The following is a 23,307-nucleotide window of genomic DNA, read 5'->3' as shown; positions in this document are numbered from 1 at the left end:
TAAGGATTAGCTTGTCTAGAGGGTCAACTTTGATGTAGGTATGCAACATCTCTGCTTCAACATTCCCTGGGAAAAAACAGAAGGGGGACGCTTAGATATCAGAAAGGAGGAGGCTACAGAATAGGAGTGGAAAACCTGTGGCCTCAGAGCAACCGGTGTTCCCTTAATTTCTTTGGGAGGGGTGTCTATGGAATCCCCTTTGGGTCAGGCTACTGAAAGCTGATAGCACATTCCCCCATTCTTTTGAGATGAGAAACAGAATAAAATTGTCATGCAAACCCTGAAGTATGTAATGACAGCTGAACAAATAAGCAAAGGAAGAAACTCCCCAAACTGAATCTTGCTGACATACGAGATGAAACCTCAACCCCTTTGTGGCCCTCTGCCCCAGCCTCAATATTACTTCTGACCCTTGACCACTAAAAGGCCACTCCTCTTCTGCTGTAAAAAAAAAATTTGGGGGGAAAAAAGAACAAAACTCCCAGGACTTTCTCCTGTAATTTTTTATATATAACTCTGGTATTTAAAGGAATATTTTCAAACACTAGCACTTCCAGACAAGGCTCCGGAATTATGGGAGTTGCAGACAAATACAACTTCCACTGTAGCTCTTGTATATTCTGCCTTTCTCTGATCTTTTACTTCTTACCAAGATCATATAGTTGCTACCTTCTGCAAATCAATGCAAGCCTGGCCCATTTCAGGGGTTCCACTGTATTAAAAAGACACATTGATAAAATGTATAAATGGTTTAGAATTGCAATTGCCTTAATATATGGTAGTTGGAAGCTACTAGAGTTGGAAACGACTAGCACGCATGTGCGGGGGAACCTTTACCATTACCTTTTATGGTAGTTGTATATGGGCTTCCCCATACTTGTTCTTTATTTATGCTTAAAAATGTGTTTAAAATCCAAATTTTAAACATGTGAATTTGCTATATTAAGAGACAAAGAGTTTTAAATGTAAATTTTCTTGATACAAGCTTTAAAAACACAACTACTGCTCTTGTTACACAAGGTTCAGAAGTGTGTATTTTTAGTTGGAGAAGTACAGACACCAGACACTTCACTAAATGCTCATGAACGTCTCACCGCAGTCTGTGAGATACTGTATAGATGTGAGTGAGCTGCAGTAACTTTCTTGTCCTCCTTTAAAAGGACTATATATTTTTCATTAGTAAAATGAGGAAAGGTTCCAACTAGAAACATCCTCAAGAAAGAAATTCAGCCTCTGTGCTGCCTTTAGTCCAAAGATGGAACTGCGTGGGAAAAACAAACAGAACAAGAAATGTCTTGCAAACAGGCTGGAAGCAGGTCATGTTGCCATTGGATCTGACAGTTATGATATGTACACATTCCTACAGGGTATTTTTATCCTATTGCCTGCATGTTAAAAAAAACCTGTGGCATATGTACTCCTTTTATTTCAGCTTTTCCACAGAAAAAGAAGATGCCAATAGAGGAAGCATAACATATGAAAACATTTTGCACATCCAATATAAAAAGAAGCATTTACAGAGGTGTTACTTCTGAAAATAGACTTCTGAAATGTTCCTCTCCTTTCCAAATATGTTCCTATTGGAGAAGGGAAGTGTAGTCCATTAGACCAGGGGTCTCCAACCTTGACAACTTTAAGATTTGTGGACATCAACTCCCAAGAATTCCCCAGCCAGCTCTGGGAGTTGAAGTCCACAAGTCTTAAAGTTGCCAAGGTAGGAGACCTCGGCATTAGACATAGCTGTTCTGAAATACCTGATTCAACCAATGCAAATGAGAATTCATTTCTTCTCTCAAGTGGGATGAGAAAGAGCTCTGTGAAGCCAGCTAAGAAATATCTCCCATCGCTGGTGAGGGGAGGAGATCTATTTATGACATTTTTGCTTCTTAATGGTGAAGCATATAGATAGCAAATTTTTCCTTCCTTCGATTTCCATGGAAAAATTAGGAAAACCTCTCTGTTTTATTATATGTTTTAATCAAAGGAGATATTAGCTATATATTATTGCTTTATGCTTATGCTTTGCCTCTATTATTTCCAGTCTGTCGTCCGCATGTATAAAAGGAAGGACTACAAACAAAGACAACGCGTAACAAAGGATCAAAGTAAGCATCATACCTCTTGTAGCCATGGAGGTGAGGCAGAGAGAGAAATTCTTCCTTTCCTGTGTATGAAAGAGAATTAAGTGGCGCCCCCAATAGTACCTCCTGAGAGGAACCGTCCCTTACCATAAAAGGTGAGGTAACCAAAGATAGCTGTCAGCAGATACATGGAAAACATGGCCAGGACGGAGACGTTGGCTACATTCTGCATTCGACGCTTTGAAGCCCTAAGCAAGACACAAAATTTTAGACCTCATTAAAATTTAATTAGGTCTCCACAAAGTGGATGAGTGAGTTGGTAATCCAAATCAGGAGTTTGGTCTTCTTATCCTTGCTGCTGAAACCTACTGAGTCTCATGAGGGCCTCCTTCCAAAGAGAGGCCTTGTGGGAACCTAAAGGGCCCTGCTACCTGTTTTTACTCCATTCCACAACCTCAGAACCTGCATTCAACCTGGCACTATATCCATATTCAGAAATCCGGATTACTGTTTCAAAATTATTTTCAAATTTATTTTCTCTAGGAAACAATGCATCTTCAGCGTCTTTGTAAGCAAGTCCTTCATCTTCTCCCCACTGTGATGTCTGGCTGTTCAAAGTGCCTTCTAGAATTGCCCTTCACATCACTGTTTCAGTGAACATGATGCACAATCCACAGTCCCATTAACAATCCCCCTGCTTGATCTCAGAATTCAGCCAGGGAGGAAAGGAAGGTCCAAATGACAGTGTTCAATAGCTACTACCCATCTAGGCTTTGCCATGTTTTCTCCCCCCCCTCCCCCATTTATAAAAAAACATCCAAAAAGCAGGAAAAATGAACTAACTGTCTTTGGACTGATAGCACTAAGGTTATGTACATTTACCCTGAAAGAACAGGGGGAATAGCCTGCATTTTATTACCCTGTCTATCACCAGTGCATACTGTGCTCGCCTGTTTCTGATCTGCATTACACAATCTTGAGCCTGGTCCATCTGGCCACAACTCTTCGTTTTTCAGGTCCTGCTGCATCTCTCAGCAACAAACTACACATGAGGCTGATGCTTACCTGACAAAGACCACTGTACTTTTATTTTTATTTTTTAGTGTAAGAGACTTTTTGGTAGATGTTATACAAAAACTTCACATCCCGACAAATGTTCTTTTGTTTGGTCAAATGCTAGTCTCTGAGCACAATCAGTCAGGGATCGGAACTATCTTTCTCAGAGAATCATGATACTTCCTCCTCCAAGACATGACCACCCATCAAATGATTGAAACAGATAGGGGGGGGGGCGTGCTATGATGATTTCAAACTCTGGGTGCGAATGTCCTAGCCCCCCAGTAACTTCCCAAGCTTCAGAAGGTGGTTTTTGCTCTCCTATATTTCTTCCATTTTATCTTTCTTTTTCACCCCCCTCCCCCATGTAATTGAAAAAGTCCCAAAGAAAAGTATTTCATTTGAGCCTTTTCCAAAGTATTACCCTCACATCTACTGTACCAATCATTCCCATAATCCCTAACAGAACTGACTAGGAATAATAATAATAATAATAATAATAATAATAATAATAATAATAATAATAATAATAATAATAATAATAATAATAATAATAATAATAATAATGAGGAGGAGGAAGAAGAGACCTACTCAGGCAGGAAACCCTATACCATTTCAGGCAAATGGCTGTCCAGTCTCTTCTTAAAAACTTCCAGTGTTGGAGCATTCCCCACCTCTGGAGGCAGGTTGTTCCACTGGTTAATTGTTCTGTCAGGAAGTTTCTCCTTAGTTCTAGGTTGCTTCTCTGATTGGTTTCGATCTGTTGCTTCTTGTCCTGCTTTCAGGTGCTTTGGAGAATAGCTTGACTCCCTCTTCTTTGTGGCAGCCCCTGAGATACTGGAACACTGCTATCATGTCACCCCTCACCCTTCTCTTCGTTAAACTACACATACCCAATTCCAGCAACCGTTCCCTACATGTTTTAGCCTCCAGTCCCCCAATCATCTTTGTTGCTCTTCTCTGTACCCTTTCTAGAGTCTCAACATCTTTTTTACATCGTGGTTACCAAAACTGGATGCAGTATTCCAGGTGTGGCCTTACCAAGGCATTGTAAAGTGGTACAATAACAGACATGGTAGCTCACAAATCTGGAAGGTATAACACTGGAGAACTAGGAATGATGTGCCCCTGTGTATAGTGCCACTAACTTTGCTGATTCTTCCCTATCCAGCACTGCTGTTCCCATTTTCATTGGGGACATGACTAAGTGAATCATTTTTTTAGCGTTTTTTTTCTCTCCACAAAGTTCAAATTATTTTGCACATTGTCCTTCTGTTGGTTTCCATTCCATATATTCTTTCAGAAAATTCAGGACTTTTCCATTGATGCTGTCAAGATTTCTTACCTGCGCAGCTCGGTGTAAATAGGAAGCACTTCTGGATGGCAAACGAAGGCAAATGCCAATATGGGGATTGCATATGCTGTCTAGAAAACAAAAGAGGGGTGGAGGGGAGTCAATGTTTGCTCTAACCAGGTCTGAAGTTCAGAATTTCTAGATTGCTCTCTTTCTCATATACGTATTGAAGTTGTTGTGAGCAGATTACAGAGAACAGCAGTAAGACTATTTTACTAAAACTCTTATTAGTAAAATTAGAAAGCCAGGTTAGTTTTTTGTAAATGTATATTATAATTTTCATTGTATTATAAATACATTACAGCAGAGGTGTCAAACTCAATTTCATTGAGGGCCGCATCAGCATTGCGGTTGCCCTTAGGGGGCCGGGTGAGTATGGCCAGGGTGGGCGTGGCCTACTGGGTGGGCGTGGCTACAGTGCATATGGCCTACTGGGTGGGCGTGGCCAGCTCTACATCGTTCGCATCAAGGGTGCCTATGGGGGCCTGGGCAGGAGTGGGACACATCTGAGGGTCTCTGGCAGAAGGAGGGTCTCTGGGCCAGGGCCAAGGCAGTGGGGGCCGTTCCCTCACTGTTTCCAGGATGGCTTCACGGGCCGCATGAAACCACTTCACGGGCCGGATCCGGCCCCCAGGCCTTGTGTTTGACATGTCTGCATTACAGTATATATTTTTACAGGGGAAAAATAGGAACTAGCATTCTATCCTAACATTTGGTTTTGCTACCTCTATCACCTTCACAGTTGCTTACTGATTTATTACACAGGTACACAGCCTGAGACCACAAAGCTACAGGCACCCCTGAAAAATCTGGGTACAGCCCAAAAAGCTTCTCGAAAAGTTACTAATGAATTTTTGTGTGCATGAAAGAAGATGAGTAGTCATTTCTAAGGATGTACACTCCACATTATTTAAATAGCTTGATACCATCCTTGCAATTATGAAGCTTATTTCTGATGTTTACAGTTAAGATATAAATAGATCTACATAATCTTTAAACTGAGAAAGAGCTATCCCATCTTTATTCCAGGATGCTGCTAAATGATATTTACATTAATGTTCAGTTAAAAGATCAGTTAATTTTTTTCAGGGTATTAGAGGATTTTGAGGAAATTCATCTAGTCCAAGTATTTATTCAGCCCTGTATACCAAATACATCTTTACAATTTAAATATTAAGTTTTATAATGTATAAATTCTGCATCCGATAAGTTATTTTCAACATTCAGGTTATTAAATGGGTGTCTTTTTTCCACAAGGATGTATACTCAATTTTTTTACATATACACTCAGATTGTATCCCATCTCCATCCCCAAATAATCTACTTGCAGAATATTGTCCCCCTTCTCAAAGAAAATCTGTAATTCTAGGTATGATCACTAGGAATAATCTGGGAATCCTATTGCTCCCCCATCCCAGTGACTTTAGTACTAGATGTACTTCAATAAAATAAATGTGTGGGGGAGAGAAATGTTCTACAGAGGTTAAGATGCTGGACTAAGTCCATAGAGATTGAGCTTCCAGCACTCCTTCTGGCACAAAACTTACTGTGTGATTAGAATATGGTAGGAGTCATATAGTCCATAGCCAAATCGTATCTCCCTGCTCTACCATTACTCTTAATGTGTTCAATGTCACTAGATTCCGATACCATCATACTAACCTGAGAATTGAGAGGAAAGACTTCGGCACTACAGGTATCATCACCGGACTCCGTGGTGCTATTGATTCCCACAGTATTATTGAGGGGACAGGGGATCTGGAATTTCTTGTAAATTACCTTTGTGGTAGGAATGGAAAATGGATGGTGAGCATCAGGAAGGGGTGAATGGGACATAAAGCAGCAAAAAAAGCAGCAACCATACAGCTCTTAAAGCAGGGGTGTCAAACTCAATTTCATTGAGGGCCGCATCAGCATTGCGGTTGCCCTCAGGGGGCCGGGTGGGTATGGCCAGGGTAGGCGTGGCCTACTGGGTGGGCGTGGCTAGAGTGCATATGGCCTGCTGGGTGGGCGTGGCCAGCTCTACATCGTTCACATCAAGGGTGCCTATGGGGACCTGGGCAGGAGTGGGACAGATCTGAGGGTCTCTGGCAGGAGGAGGGTCTCTGGGCCAGGGCCAGGGCCAAGGCAGTGTGGGCCGTTCCCTCACCGTTTCCAGGATGGCTTTGCGGGCCGCATGGAACCACTTCGTGGGCCGGATCCGGCCCCCGGGCCTTGTGTTTGACATGTCTGTCTTAAAGGATTGTGACACATATTTCCTATCTAAATCTGACACCTTTTCTTCCTGGGAGAAGCCAGAGTTTCTGGGAATTAGGTAACTCACCGAGATGAGAAAGAAACACATGCAGGTGAGCGAAAGTCCACTGGTATAACCAAGGTAACCTGTAAAAAGAAGGAAGGGAGCAAAGGAAGTGCATCAATCTTATATACAGGATCTTGATAAAAAGCCTCTCAAAAGATTTTACAGCAAAGGAAGCTAAATATGGGAAAGGAAGCCCTCGCTAATTAGATATATCTGCTCTTAAAATAATATAACTCGGACAGCTTCCTTAGTTCTAAACTGATGCAATGGCCTTCTCAAATTCAACATCTATGCTATGATGGAAAATTTATTTATTTATTTATTTTATTACATTTATATACCGCCCTTTCCCGAAGGACTCAGGGCGGTTTACAGGGTGATTAAAACAAAAAATACAAAAGTTAAAAACAATTTTAAAAAATTTGGGAGAAAGAGGGCAGTGGGTTCAGCCTTGGAGGACATTTAACAATTAGGTAAAGGTAAAGGTTCCCCCGCACATGCGTGCTAGTCGTTTCCAACTCTAGGGGCCGGTGCTCATCTCCGTTTCAAAGCCAAAGAGCCAGCGCTTGTCCGAGGACGTCTCCGTGGTCATGTGGCCGGCATGACTAGATGCCAAAGGCACACAGAATGCTGTTACCTTCCCACCGTAGTGGTCCCTATTTTTCTACTTGCATTTTTATGTGCTTTCAAACTGCTAGGTTGGCAGAAGCTGGGACGAATAACAGGTGCTCACTCTGTTACGCAGCACTCAGGATTCGACCCACCAAACTGCCGACCTTCTGATAGACAAGCTCAGCATCCTAACCCACTGAGCCACAATTCCAATTGTAGAAAACAAAAATAACAAAGCAACCAGAAAAAACACACTTTTTAAAAGTATATATTTATCAAATTGACATATTGGTGTTCAAATTGGGCTTCGTTCAATTTACATTTATTTATTACAAAAAATGTATAATTGTTGATTTAGTATGGAATGGTTGATTTGATTTTGAATGTTAAGTTCACTACAGAGGGTGATCAACTACATTCAAACTGGACCAATTCAATGCCGTAGTATTGGATTACTACATTTAATGAGAGCTTGAATTAGAGGCTCTCCCCAGAGCTTTTTCAACCTTTATATTCTATGATTGTATTAATTTAGTTAAACTGATGATAAAAATGCAAGCATGCACAGGTGAAAATCTTCCATCAGCCCAGATTAATTGAATGAATTTAGATGTATCAGATTTGAGCTTGCAGTTTAAATTCAGTCAAAACTCCAATTTGGAAAATCAATGCAATTGAATTTGGCAATGCACATAATGGGGGGGGAACATTGCTTTTCTGCTAATATTCTTCTGTGCCCCAAATAATTCTCTGCAACAATAGATTACAAGATCAATGTCCGTATAAGATCCTCATAGGAAGCAATGCTGATTCCCTCCAGATGGGAGTAGCACTGATGTATGTGCCTCCACTCACAGACTGAAATGACACAATCTTGCCTTGAACTCTAAGGGAGAAGACCAGCGGTGACGCAAAAAAGTACACACACGTTCAGGCAATATTTATCCAAGCACACACAAGCAGAACACAGAACAAACACTTTCTGTCACTTACCTAAATGTTTCATCAGAGCCAATGGCAGGATGACACTAACACTGACGACAACTATTAAAATTTGCCCATTCATGTACCATTCGCTGAAAATAAAGAACCACAGTTGGATGAATCCATGAACACTAAATTTATTTCACTCTCTTTTGTTGTCTCACACCCAGAGAGAGTGAACAATAGGAGGGAGGGAGGGAGGGAGGGAGGGAGAAAGAGAGAGAGAGAGAGAGAGAGAGAGAGAGCTAGCTCCTGGGTGTTTACAGACAGGCAGACTCTTGGCAGGTGTCATCTTTTTTTCATTCTTTTATCTTTAAAAAAAATCATTTTTTCATATAGACTGAAAAGCATAGAACATAATACACTTTTGCATCTGGATATTTCTTTCCCAAATTTAAATCTGTATTTATTTTAGTTAGCAAATATAACTAGCCAAATACCACCTGCCCTATTTAAAAAAAACAAAACTCAAAAGAACTCTACAGATACTGCACTTTGTACATGGAAAAGCACTGTGTCCCCGTTAGAGGCCAGACATAGGTGTCAGCCCCAGTAGGTCACTGACAACATTTGACAGTCACCCAGAGAAATCAAGGATAGAGGATGGACTGATAAGGGAGTATTTTTCTTTTCTCTCATCCAGTTGTGTCCGATTCTCAGACCTGTAGTTTTCTTGGCAAGGTTGTTCAGAAGTGTTTGCTATTGTCTCCTTCTTAAGGCTGAGAGAAAGTGACTAGTCCAAGGTCACCCAGCTAGCTTTGTGCCTAAGGCAGGACTAGAATTCACAGTCTCTGGGTTTCTACCCTGTTGCCTTAACCACTACACCAAATTGGCTCTACAAGAGGATATAAAAGGCACCAAAAGACCATTTTTCCCAACTTGAATAATCTCCAGGTACATAAATTTCAAATCCTGAAATTCTCCAGCCAATGCAGCTGTCGCTAAAAAATTTTTTTACAGCTGAGATCCATGAATTTGCAGGGCGCCAAGATTAGGAAAGGCTTTGGGAGGAACTGCTGGAGTAGAAGTAACACTTCTCTACTGATCAACACAATTTCTATCTGTTTACAGTTAGCCCTCATGGGATGGACCAGAAATTCAGAAGCCATTCATAAGCATGACAGTATTTAAATAAGTGAGCAGTCAATAAGCAAAGTGACTTGAGACTTCTCTTGCACTACGCCATTTCTTTTCTTTTTTGTTGCTTGCAGAGTTGGCCAACCAATCTGGTAAGTATTTTATTACAAGGAAACATACTCTTCTCTGTTCCTCTAGGTAGGCAGATTTCTTCCTCACACTTTCTTCCAACCTAACCACCCTCTCTTTACTCCAGGAGTCCCCAACCCCAGGGCCAGGGCCCGTTATTATTGGGCCATGGCCTGTTCAGAACTGGGCCACAGGAATGGCAGGCGAGCATGCACGAAGCTCCATTTGCATGGAGCTCTGCGCATGTACACGCTCACTGGCCACTCACGTGGAACCATCCCCTCTGGCCCCCACCCATCCGCAAAGTGGGAAAGGTTGGAGACCGCTGCTTTATTCTATAAACATGCACATACATGTTTGATACATTATTAAAGATAAGACATTTGAGAAATTTTCAAATGCTACAACTGTTCACTGCCCTGAATCCATTATAATATCCTAACATGAAGATTGTGATATTCTGCTTGTAATAAAGAAATAATCTGTTATTTGTAATGGAACTTTTAATCACAAACTTTTATTAGATCAATTAAAGCAAATTAACATGCAAAGAATTGGAGTGCAATGGTATTGACATAACCTAATTTAAATTTGAAAGCTACTGGCTTCCGATTTGCCGACGCAGCCGCCATGGTCATCTGGAACACGAGCACCATCTTCCGTGTCCAGTTTTGCTTTGCTGGGGGACCCTGGAAAGGGTCAAAAGTTGACCTGTAGGGGCAATCAGCAAGGAAGGGATCCCCGTTGGATTGCGGGAGGGTGGCAGCCCTTCCGTTTGATCCAGGGCAGCGCTCCAAACCGGCGGACAAAAGACCGGGCATTGTAATATGGCTCATCACTAGGCTGCAGACAGCCAAAGTCACATTTACCATCAGGCAATTTTAAAGCAGCACGGATAAGACTGAGTGAGATCTACCTTTCTTAAATCCTAATTACTCTTTTACCTGCATAAGCTGCCTAAAGTACTTTTCCCCCTGTGGAGAGGGAAGGGAAATTTTACCCCCTCCCCTAGAAACAGCAGCAACTGACTATCCAGGGCAGTTTAAAATGTTGAAAGAATAACTGGATCCCAAACGGAATTTTATTTCTTGAAGTTTGTGGACTAAAAGATTTTCTATTTTCTACTTTCTATTTTTACTGAAGATCTGGGTTTTTATTTACGGTATAAAAAAGAAGCAAAACTGAAAAGATAATAACTTTGGGACTTAAAGAAAAATTTTAAATGGTAGGGGCGACATCTTGTGGCTAAACCTGAAACCTCAACTTGTTATTGCTTAAAAGAGAGTTGGCTAACAGCCCAGACAAATAGATAAGACTCATATAACCTTGAAACATCAGCTGTGAGAAGCCCAGCTGTGTTCCCTACTCAGTGAAAAAAAATTTCCTTGATTGTTAAGTTTCTAGCCTAACATACCACTATGGAAGAAGATCAGAAACAAATTTTCCCATGGATGAAGACCAGGAGCAGATTCTTTCTATGTTGAAAGCAATTCATCAAACTCTCTTTACAGCTGATGATGAAATAAGAAGTTACAGAAAAGAACAAGAAGTCACCCCAGATATGCAAACTCAAACTTTAACTACAACTAAAAAATCAATTATACAGAATACAACAGAAAAAGTAGAACAATTAAACATCATGACAGAAGATCTAACTGCTCAACAGACAGACAATAGAAAATCCATAAAAGAAATTGACAATATGGAAAAAGGATAGACTTCCTATATAAATCAGAAGGAATCTGAGGATCAAGAAGAACAGACTGAAGAGAAGATAAACACTTCAGGACAACTACATCGAGATTGAAAAATAGAGAGACGACTTATGCGTCCTCTCAAAAAAATGGTGACCAGATGGTTTTTTCAATGTCAAACAATATATATAACAACACAAGGAGACTTGTTTGATGACTCAAAAGCACAGACATGGAAGACAATTTGGCAAAGAAAGAAAGCTAGAATAAGACTGAAGAAAATTGGGGTTTCAACATACCTATGAGAATTAAAATAGAATATACTCAAACAGATGTGTACTTTGAATATAAGATATTGTTACGAGTTGAGATAAAGAAAAGTTTGGTCATTTAAAACTTAGAAGTATAAATATTAACAGTTAAATTTGAATATTGATTTCCTTATAAAGGTCATATAAAGGTGATTAAGATACATATAAGCCAAAAACTTATTGATGAATGTAATAAATATGTTTTTACTTAGTGGTAATAATAAAAACTATTAGTTTAAATATGAGATAGTAGATACAGAGAGAAAAGAGAGGAAGTATTAAACATTGAAATAAGAGAAATTTTGGTTACCAAATTTAAGATATTTGGAAACTATTAGAAAATAAGAATATTATAGATGGTGAGAACTCAAATAGATAAGATGTGTATCCTGAACATTTGATCTTCCGATGAATTGTGATAAAGGGAATTGGGGTCATTTAAAATTTGGAAATGATAAATATTATACGTTAATTTTAAATATTAATCGGAAATTAAAATTGGGAAAAAATCACTAGGTCATTGATTGTCTAAAACGATTGAAAGTTAAAACAATTAAGATATATATAAAAACTAAAAACTATTGATAAATGTAAGAAAGTTATTTTTTATTTAATTGATATAATAAGAATTGTATTAATTTAATTTAAATATGAGACAGTACATACTAAGGGGAAAAGAGAGGAAACATTTAATGTAATAGTCTGAGATTTGTACTAAAGATAATTGTATGTTATTGAATTATTGACCAACTCAGGCGCCACATTGCTTTTCAAGTATTTAAATGTAAAATTGGAAAATCAATAAAATTTAAATAAATAAATAAATTTGAAGGCTACTTTACAGATCTTTTTCTCTTCCATCTTTAGCCCAGTCCATATGAAAAACAAGGATTTTTTTTAAAAAAACACAAAGGTAAAGATGAAATGTGGCTTCACTTCCACATTTATCTGATTTAGAGCTAAAAAATGTGAGATAGCATCGCAGATACTTGTATTTTGACATGTATAAATATACTCTAGAAATTCTGTCCACTTTATTGTCTGTGGTAGTATGGCAATATTCCAGTTCAACAACTTTTTCTACAGTTTAAATTAGTACACACACAAAATGTCATAACTTTTTATTTTTATAACATCTTGTAACGTAGGAATGCTTTTAAACATCTTCCCAACTTTACACATGAACACTGATTGTTTAGTAACCTTTTTAAAATAACAAAAAAAACACTTCTTTTGTCTTTCAACACATAAATGGCCTTAGATACAAGCTTTTTAAAAGGACATTCCCACAATGTAATTTTCCTTTAAATCCAGTTGCCCCTTGTTCCTTTTAACTTTCAACAACATAGTTCTTTCAGACATGGTTGTGATCTTGTAGGGAAGAAAGAGAAATATTAGTGGATTTCAATCCTAACATATGCCCCAAGGCGACATCCAGTAGCATTTCAACAGAATTTGTGGTGAAATTCTTTTCCACCCCTAAATGGAAACTCAGGGGAGAGTTTATGATTCACAAGAGAATAATCTCTGTATCTTCTTCCCCCATCTTGTTTCTGAGAGTGGGGGGTTAAGTCCTCCAAGCAGCAGAGCATTGTGGCTTGGTCGCAAATTCTCTTGATCAGGGGAGGAATGTGAATAAGGCAGCAAGCCCCAGAAGATCCATTTATAGAAGGAAAAATTAGCCAATAAGACCAGCTGCTTCCTTCTATAAAACTACTCAGAAACCCCTTAGAGCAGCTCTGAAAAAAGGGCCTGCAGCAGAGTGAAAGAGGAAGAGGGAGAAGCATGGTCCTCACATACATACCATCTCTAATTTCATTTCAGATCACAATGGCCATAAACTGGCTCCATAAGGGAAGGTCACTAAGGGTTCAAGTCCTGAAATAATCATGGATCTGGTTGGGTTTTACCTGGAGGTCACAAAACTTACTTAACTAGATCAGATAGTAGATCCATTCATCCAATATGCTAGGCTTGATTAGAATTAATCTTGTTTACATTTTCTGGTGCTTTAACATACTGTGCGAATTCAACCTATTTAGAGAGTTTATGTTCAATGCATATATTGCAAACACAATAAATTTATCAACTCATTGAAGAGGTTAAGCATGTTTGGTAAACCCAGTCAATGTCTAATTAAAACTGTAGTGGACATTGTCAAAATCCAGAAATCTTTCAACTGGGAATCACCCTAAACTTAGCATGCTATGGCTGAAGAATGCCCAAGGGTAGCAGCAATGCCTAATTAACCACTAAACCCTGGAAAATACCAAAGCAATAGATACTACCTGTAGGTTTCTTTGACATTATTTTTGGAGGCAGCATTTAATTTAACCTCCCCTAATATGGATTACAACTTCCACCAGCACTATCCATGTTGACTTGAGATGATGTGAATTATACTCCAACAGAGTGTCAGATATGGGGAGAATGGTATAATTCAGCTTTCTTTCTTTCTTTCTTTCTCCCTCTCTCCCTTTCACTGAGGAACTGCTGCATGTTCATCTGTCCTGTGTTATTTCAAACAGAATGAGGTTAGGAGGAAGAAGAGCAGGGAGTTTTGCTTACCCATTGTTTGCTGTCAGCCCTAAGAAGGTTTGGATCACAAGTGGAAGTTCAGATTTAACAATGAACAAGTAACTGGACATAGCTGTGAAAAGAGAAAGCTGTCAGGATCTCCTGAATTTCCTTTTTGAGGAAGAATGAAAACTGTGAGATGGCATTTGATTGCCCACCCTTATCCTCATGCTGAACACTGGATATTGGTCACAAATCTCCGTTTGTAGAAGTCAAGATCACAATCCCCCAGAATCCTTTACTCAGCCTTCTTCCTTGAACTACACACACACACACACACAATCAGAAGCAAATGTATGCAAATATACACCACTTTGTTTTCCTTTTCTGACCCAACAGGGAAGTGGGAAAGCCTTACCTCCGATGTTGTGTATTGAGATTATGACAGCAGCCACCACTTTGCCCCCATGGCCAAAGGCCTTCAATCCCAACTGTTCATATGCTCTAATTCCTAAATAGGAGAGAGAAAGAGAAAAGGGGTTCAGATAGGTTGGTTTGTAATTCTAGGGTGATAACACTACCAGTCCATTCATCTTAACCACTGTTCAAATTATGCTCCTTTCACACTAGCAGTCAAGCTCATCAATCCAGTTCTGGTAGGAATTAACATATTCCTCAACATACTGAGTTTAAAAAGCATGCAGCTCCTTGGTAATAATGAGAACCTAAGGACAAATTGTGCTCTTCAGCCACAAGCTGCCAGACCAGCTTCCTGCATGGCTCACTGATCAATTTCAAAACCACATTTCAAGGCATTTATAGCCTGCACTAATTCTTGTTAGGCCACAGTCCTTGAAGAACAAGACTTTTCATGATGCAAACTGATAGAAGGCATGGGTTCTAAGAACAGTAAAAGCTTCTGAACACCATTCTGAAATCCCTTCAGAATGCACCCCTGCATTCTATTAATTCCATTTCTACCTTCAATGTGTGGTATGGCTAAGTTCAGTGTCTTAAACTGTGGCCAGTAACAAATATTATGGAGTCTCCTGAACTGTGACTTACCAACAACTCCAGCACACTTCAGCAGCAGATGAATGGAATAGGAGGAAAGCAAAGCAATGCAGATCAAAAGGATCCTGGAAGGACAAAAATGAATGTCAGCCCAATGCTTCTTTCACAGAAATGGACCAACTCTGAAATGCCTCTTCTATGGAGACAAAGAGAACTCTTTCCAGTCCTCATCTGGACTGTGAGTTCTAGCCCAACCCTACTTGAATTCACGAGTTCTATCCAATCCCTGCTTGGGAATTAGTTCATATAATCCATTCAGCAGAAGACCCACAGGTGGAAACTGTGGCTGAATTTCTACTTGCTTCCTCCCCCTTGGATTGCGATTTTTTTTCCTGGGTACCATACTGTGGGAGTTACACTCACACAAAGAGGATGATTCCCGTATTCCTCATGGCATAGGCCAGGCCTAGGATGCCACTCCCCATGATGGCGTTGCTCAGATTAAAGACTGACATCCCAAACGAAGTCTTTCCCTCAAACTGCAGCCAAGATTTAAGAAAAGAAACAAAAACCAAATTTCAGAAATGGGGTGGAAAAAAGCCTTTGGGCCATGTGGAAAACAAAGCACTAATCCTAATATAAGTATAATAAATGAGGGTGAAGTGCAAAAATGATACCAACCATTAAATAGCAAGGGTCATCCAGAAAAGAAAATTGAAATGTCAGAACACCTGGCCTGCATGAGTGTCCCTATAAAGTTACCATTATATAGTGGCCAACACTGTACCAGTCTGATTCTTACAGATCTGTACCTTATTCCATATATTTGTATTTAACTCAAGCCTGGGAACATAGCAGAATAAAAACTTCTAAGACACAACATAAAATTGTTCTCAGAAGAAGAGATGATTCAGGGTGAACAGAAGGAAGCAATGACAGTCAAATGAAAATAGACAAGGAGATAACAGAAGGCTATAAGGTGGGGCTGGTTAAGCCTTGTTGGAAATTATAAATATGATATTAATAGATAATAAAATATAATGAGGTAATACTTCTAAAAATCTACATGATATAATATTCATGCTAACAAGAAGAAACATGACACAGCATGGGCAATATCCAATTGAAGTCTGAGATATTCTTGGAACCATATCTTATGTCTCAATGCAAGAGTTGTGCAATGACGTTTTCCCCCTTATAAAAATAAATACATAAGTGACACTTGTACAAGGAAAATACTTCAATCCTGTTTCATTGGGTCTTGCTGGATTGGTAGACATTTACAAACTGCATTAAGAAATAGCTGAGACATTTGAATTTTACTTTCAAGGATCAGTAGAGGAATGGGAATCAACAGAAGCTGGTTGCTTCCAAGATGGAAGTAATGTCATGACATCCCACTGCGAGTTCTGCCCTTTTGTACAGTATGTAAGTGCAATATATTGCACATATAAAAGATGGGTCCTTGGTGCTTGCTGAGTACTAGCACAGTGCTTGACTAGCAACGATAATGTAACCTGGTTCGGGTAATGAGATGTCTACAAGAAAACAACCAAACTCAAAGAGCACCAAGGACCCCTCATGTCAACCCTGAGCTACAATTATTCTCCTTTATTAGTACATATAAAACAGTAAGTCTTCCATCACAATTCTGGACTCCCTGTGGACACAGCTGAGTTGAAAATATGACTGACTGACATTATCACCTACATCAGTGAATTGGCTGAATTTCTTGCTGGCAGCATTAGGCAAGAAGCCATCTTGTTCTGCTGAAATACGTTCCTCTTCCTCATACCTGAAATGGAAGAAGCAGAAAAGGTCAGTGGAGTCCTATACCAGAACTGCATCTGTTTATCATCATAAATCAATGGCTCAAGCTAAATATTATACAGGTCGTGCTGTTCTAATTCAAGTATCCGAATCTTTAGAGAAGATGGAAAGGAATGAAAAGAGAGAAAACAAAGTAGATGGAACCATCATGTGTTATTGCACTTAGCCTAAGTATTGAACTACTAATGTGATTTATATATTGTTTGGTTGTTGTAATAAAAATCAGTGGGTTAATTTAAATATATATATATATGTATATATATGGCAATTTTGATTCTCTTGCCAAATTCTGATGTAACCATACAATAAAGCCAGTGCACTAATATTAATGAATTAAATTGTTACTAAGCCTTGACTTTGCTTCAAATATTTGGAGATAATTACTATGTCAGGTTGTAACAATTATCTTGAATTGGGAACAGCTAGACCACCTTCCCCAATCTGGTGCCCTACAGATCTGCTGGACTAATTCCCCAAATCCCTAATAAACAGCCAATGGCATGAGATACAAAGCATAGTAATCTGAAACCTCTTAGTGGCATAAGGCAGGGGTGTCAAACTCAATTTCATTGAGGGCCACATCAGCATTGCAGTTGCCCTCAGGGGGCCGGGTGGGTATGGCCAGGGTGGGCGTGGCCTACTGGGTGGGCATGGCTAGAGTGCGTATGGCCTACTGGGTGGGCGTGGCCAGCTCTACATCGTTCGCATCAAGGGTGCCTATGGGGGCCTGGGCAGGAGTGGGACAGATCTGAGGGTCTCTGGCAGAAGGAGGGTCTCTGGGCCAGGGCCAAGGCAGTGGGGGCCGTTCCCTCACTGTTTCCAAGATGGCGTCGCGGGCCACATGAAACCACTTCACGGGCCGGATCCGGCCCCCGGGCCTTGTGTTTGACATGTCTGGCATAAGGCTTTCTTACTGTTGCTTAATGAACAGGCTAGATGGGTGTGTGTGGGTGTATGTATGTGACGGGAAAAGAAACCAACATTGTCAATCATTCTAACTTACATTATGCCACACTGGGCAGTCAAAGTTTGGAGCCTAAACTGAACTGCCATTCATACAAGCAAACCTCTACTCAAGCCCTCTATATAGCCTCTGATATGCCCCAGCATGGTTAAAAGCAGATTTTAAAATACCATAGAAGGCTGCTGAGGGAGTGGACTTGCAGCACATCCATTTTTCGCCAAAATGGTTTCATGTACAGAGAGGATAGAATATGAGCTATTCAATGAAGCCTCCAGTATGTTCTGGTATCAGCCAAGGCTGATACAGTGAGGCTGATACAGTGAGCTTTTACTCTCTGCTCTGCCTCTCAAAGAATTCTCAATAGATGAGCTAAAAGGTCTATGCCAGGGGTCTTCAAACGTGGCCCTTTTATGACTTGTGGACTTCAACTCCCAGAATTCCTCAGCCAGCGTGCCTGGCTGAGGAATTCTGGGAGTTGAAGTCCACAAGTCATAAAAGGGCCACGTTTGAAGACCACTGGTCTATGCAATTCTACTACTAACTTCCATAGAGCAGACCTGCTTCTTCTCAAACTGGAGGCTCTGTTTAGACATCACAGCTGGTTTATGGATCTATCCCTAAACAGACGTCAGCTATGCTTTATCACCAAGTCCCACAGACACATACATTTCCAACGTAAGAGATTATACAATGCGCAGCTCAGGATTGAACTGTGGCATACTTGGTGTTCTCTGAGCTTGGTCGTTTGCTTGCAGATATTTCATTACCCAACTAAGTAACATCATCAGTGCTAGTTAGTTGACTCCCTGTTTATGTAAAGTAGCTTTCCGTGTCAGCCTTGGTAGGAGTGTGGTTTTCTTCTTGATAGTCCCTTGATTAGGGTATTATTTTCTCCTTGATTGTTTATCTGGTATTAATACCTGCATAGCTGGGTGTTGGGTGCTTGAGATGTGTTCTGGTCTTTTTGTTTCTGGTCCTGTGTTCTGGTTTTGCTGGGTTTTGCTGGTGTTTTTTTAATGATGTGTCTATATATCAAACCTGAGATCAGACTCTGTATGGTTACTTACACTTGCCATTTAGTGGTCCAGTGGCCAATCTGGAGCATGAAAAATAGTTATTCACATGTATACCTGCCATTAATTTCTGGACCAAAGAAACAACTGGAAAATCTAGTACCCTTGCTAGTGAAAGCGCCTGTTGATTATGCAAAATGGTGCTCCCTGAAGCCAGTGCAAAGAACCTGTGAGTGCCCCAGATTGTTGGGGACAATTAAGCTGACTTTGTAATAATGCCGCTTGGGGGGTGTGTGAAAGCCCTAATAAGCAGGCATATACATAGAATGAAGGCTACTGCTAAGCTTGTAAGCCGCCCTGAGTCTTCGGAGAAGGGCGGGATATAAATGGAATTAAAATAAAAAAATAAAAAATAAATTAAGCCAATGACCTTTCACAGTATTTCTATGACACATCTTCACCACCAGGTGGGAACTGAAACAGTTTTGAGTAGTTTTATTGAAAATAAAAAATGGGGGGGGGGGATCCTGAATTGGAAGATTGACAGAACATGCAACTAAGGAAAGTTGTTTGTTTGTTGCTGGCAGAGTCGTTTCTAACACTTTGGAGGTGAGACTTGATGATCTGTGTTTTAGTTTTACCAGTAGAAGGAGTTGCTTCTCAATCTGTATTTTTCTGTATTACCTCCAGGGCTCTTTATGTTACAGGAATATTTTTCCACATGTGGGGGAATTACTCTGATGTCTCTGCCTAACCTGAATTCCTGCTTTTCTGGCTTCGATTCTGCCTGCCTCAGTTAATTTTCACCTTTCTCCCATGTTGCCCAATTCTGCATGCCCAACCTTCTCTTCTTCATAACTTCCAAACTAAGAATATATAAATTGTCGATTTCACTCTCTTCACCATTTTCCCAAGCCTTAATTTTTTTTTCTGCTCCATTTCTATACTTACTTATATTTGTTTTGAAGGCTGCCCAAAAGTATATATACAATTAATATGCAAATTTCTCCCAAAATCCACAATTCATATACACATTTTCCTAATATAAATTCCACAAGTATTTGGTTTATTAATCATAATTAATATTTTATGTTGTTTCTTGTTGTTATCCTTTCACTTGTAAGCTGCTCATCTCCCCTTGCAATAATCTTTGCATTGTGTGCTGCATTTCTAAGCGGTGGCCTTCTTCTGCAAAGTGGAGATACTGCAGGAACATAAATGCATGCTTCAGTTCGCAAAACTTGCAAAATTGTGAATTCGGTTCATTTTCATTTTGATTAAACCACCGCTTGTTCAGCAACTAGTTATGATGGCACTGACTGAGGTCCTCATTATTGTGACTGTTGCAGTGTCTCCACGGTCATGTGATCACAGTTTGGGGACTTGGCAGCCAGCTCACAATTATGTCACAGCATCCCATGGTTAATTGTGAGCTTCACTGCTGATTTCTGAAAAGCAAAGTCAAAGGGGAAGCCAAGCAGATGTCACAAAGGGTGATCCACTGACCACGGGATACTGCAACCATGTTGGATTCACAACACCTGGGAATGCCACAATTGCCAATGGAATTGCCAGGCCCAATCACCATAGTCAAGAAAGGACTACCTCTTATCCTTAACCCTATAAATCCAATAAAATATTTAAATAAAAAAAAGAAAGGACTACCTGTACGTTGATTTATTGCATTAATATCTCACCTTTTTAATGGGAGCTCAGTGTGGTACACATACAGAGTCTCCCACTTATTTTATCCTTCTGAGTGTGAGGTAGGCAGGGCTGAGACCATGTGATTGGTCTGAAGTCAGTCAGTCAGGTTCACAGTCAAGTGGGAACTTGATCTGGGTCTCCTGGTCCCAGTCTAACATCTTAACCGCTACGCCATAGAGGGTGTATTCCCAACCAATTTCTCTGCCATTCCCCAAGACTCACCCGTCCTCCAGGACAGCTGCTTTGTCACTGTCAGGTATGGTACCATTGAATCTTTCAGTGCCAACCTCGTTTCCCAGTTTTTGCAGTTCCATCTTCGCAGTCAGTGGGGTGTTTGCACACAGATGTGGGTAACGTAGTAAACCGCCAGCAGCAGCAAGAGCAATGAAATGGGTTCAGCAGGATACCTGAGGACATGAGAAGACTTCAAGAAGCAGCACTCAATAATACTGTGGGGTGGGGGGAGGGCCTGGAATTAGATAGTACTAAGAATACAAATATTCTACTCCCAGCTGCAGGAAGGGTGTGGAATGGGGGGAAGGGGCACTGCCAAAATAGTTCTGCCACTCCAATGAAAAGGCAAGCCAAGAAATATACAGCGATTCCAACCCCATGCCTGGAGGAGAGTCTGTCCTGACAGAGGGTAGGTGAGGAAGGATGTTAGCCTGTTCCCTCTCCCATCCACACCTTTAAGCATGAATTGGCAGGCTGCTTCCCTAAGCATTTTCACACACATCTGCATGTTACTGCCAAGAAACATGGCACGTACTCACATACTGGGTGGTGTACAAACTGCTCAATCAGTCCTCCTCCCCTAATAAATATTACACACTCAGGTAAGAAAAAAAGCACTAAAACTCATAGGAGGAAAGCACATAAGCCATTTCTCCTTTTTCTCCTCTTGCATTTCTCAAAGATTCCAGTCTCTTCCACTTTTCTCAACCTGGTGCTCTCTGGATAGGTTGGGGATACAATACATGCACATGCTACACCTCCACCCCATGCTTTTTGATCTTTGGGATCTCTGCAATTAGACTTCTGAAACAGCCAATTTATTCCAGTTGTTTCCAGTTGTTTTATATTTGTCAAAGTTTTGGGAAGAGGGCTTTGTTTTGTCTCTGCCTGTGTCTGTTTGTCTGTATTGTTTTGCTGCTAACCACTTCAGCATCACTGGACATTGCTGTCTCACACAATACCTGCAATATCAATTAACAGTGCTGTCCTAGAGGCAAAAATACTTGTTCATTTGACCATTATACTCTGTAGCCCTTAGGTTCAATGAACAGTTTCCAGCATATTGTTAGCTGCGAAGTCGTGTCCGACTCATCGCGACCCTATGGACAACGTTCCTCCAGGCCTTCCTGTCCTCTACCATCTTTTGGAGTCCATTTAAGCTCACGCCTACTGCTTCAGTGACTCCATCCAGCCACCTCATTCTCTGTCGTCCCCTTCTTCTCTTGCCCTCAATCTTTCCCAGCATTAGGCTCTTCTCCAGTGAGTCCTTCCTTCTCATTAGGTGGCCAAAGTATTTTGAGTTTTAGCTTCAGGATCTGGCCTTCTAAAGAGCAGTCAGGGTTGATCTCCTCTAGGACTGACCGGTTTGATCGCCTTGCAGTCCAAGGGACTCGCAGGAGTCTTCTCCAGCACCATAGTTCAAAGGCTTCAATTCTTTGGCCCTCAGCCTTTTTTATGGTCCAGCTTTCACTGCCATACATTGCAACTGCGAAGACCATAGCCTTGACTATACGCACTTTTGTTGACAGGGTGATGTCTCTGCTTTTTAGTGTGCTGTCTAGATTTGACATGGCTTTCCTCCCCAGGAGCAAGCGTCTTTTAATTTCTTGGCTACAGTCCCCATCTGCAGTGATCTTGGAGCCCAGGAAAATAAAATCTGTCACTACCTCCATTTCTTCCCCATCTATTTGCCAGGAATTGAGAGGGCCGGATGCCATGATCTTGGTTTTCTTAATGTTAAGTTTCAGCCCAAGTTTTGCACTCTCCTTCTTCACCCGCAACAAGAGGCTCTTTAGTTCTTCTTCACTTTCTGCCATTAGAGTGGTATCATCTGCATATTTTAGGTTGTTGATATTTCTTCCGGCAATCTTAATTCCAACTTTTGATTCCTCTATCCCTGGGCACTAACTCCTATAATCAGTGAGTGAGTGGTTTCTATAGGATAATTGAGGCAGAAGTGGTGGAAATCAAACTCATGATGAAAGTTGCAGTCCAAAATTTGATTGGAGGGCAGTAATCTGAAAAAACCGATGTTGGGAGTTCAGTTCAGGCAGTCTGACCAAAAGCCTGAAAATGGTGAGATTTTAGCCTCTATTTAGCATGCAGAAATGTGAGACTGGCAAATCTGAATAAGCAGGCGCCATATAATAAGTCATTCTCCATCATGAGCCTAATTAACATAAAAGACTGCACTGTTCCCACCACCGCCCCACCCAGCAGTATGCATCTTAGGTCTTTTATTTACATTACAAGCTGAAGTCAAGAGTTAAAATCTTTTACCCAACTCTGAAAATTACAAAAACAAAACATGTAGTGTACGTCTGCCAGGCAAATTGTACAAAAGCCACAGATTGCTGACCCCCTAAAACTGAGGATAGCAACAGGCCTCTGCAGTGCAATATTATTGGGAAGGACAGTTAGGTTTCTA

General features: G+C 40.5%; 1 protein-coding gene across 1 annotated transcript in view; it reads right to left on the bottom strand.

The window, feature by feature from the left end:
* Nucleotides 1–23,307, bottom strand: part of SLC38A5 (solute carrier family 38 member 5) — a 50,183-nt gene that overhangs the window by 11,670 nt on the left and 15,206 nt on the right. Inside the window, 12 exon segments of the mRNA XM_081320624.1 lie at nucleotides 29–66; nucleotides 2,229–2,329; nucleotides 4,483–4,562; nucleotides 6,154–6,270; nucleotides 6,815–6,873; nucleotides 8,399–8,481; nucleotides 14,169–14,250; nucleotides 14,536–14,628; nucleotides 15,183–15,256; nucleotides 15,555–15,670; nucleotides 16,842–16,926; nucleotides 20,868–21,052. Coding sequence (XP_081176750.1) covers nucleotides 29–66; nucleotides 2,229–2,329; nucleotides 4,483–4,562; nucleotides 6,154–6,270; nucleotides 6,815–6,873; nucleotides 8,399–8,481; nucleotides 14,169–14,250; nucleotides 14,536–14,628; nucleotides 15,183–15,256; nucleotides 15,555–15,670; nucleotides 16,842–16,926; nucleotides 20,868–20,959 — 1,020 coding nt within the window. The 5' untranslated portion in view covers nucleotides 20,960–21,052.

Source organism: Vipera berus (genome assembly GCF_964194415.1).
Source record: "Vipera berus genome assembly, chromosome: 2".
Taxonomy (NCBI): domain Eukaryota; kingdom Metazoa; phylum Chordata; class Lepidosauria; order Squamata; family Viperidae; genus Vipera; species Vipera berus.
This window is presented reverse-complemented; position numbering and strand designations above follow the sequence as displayed.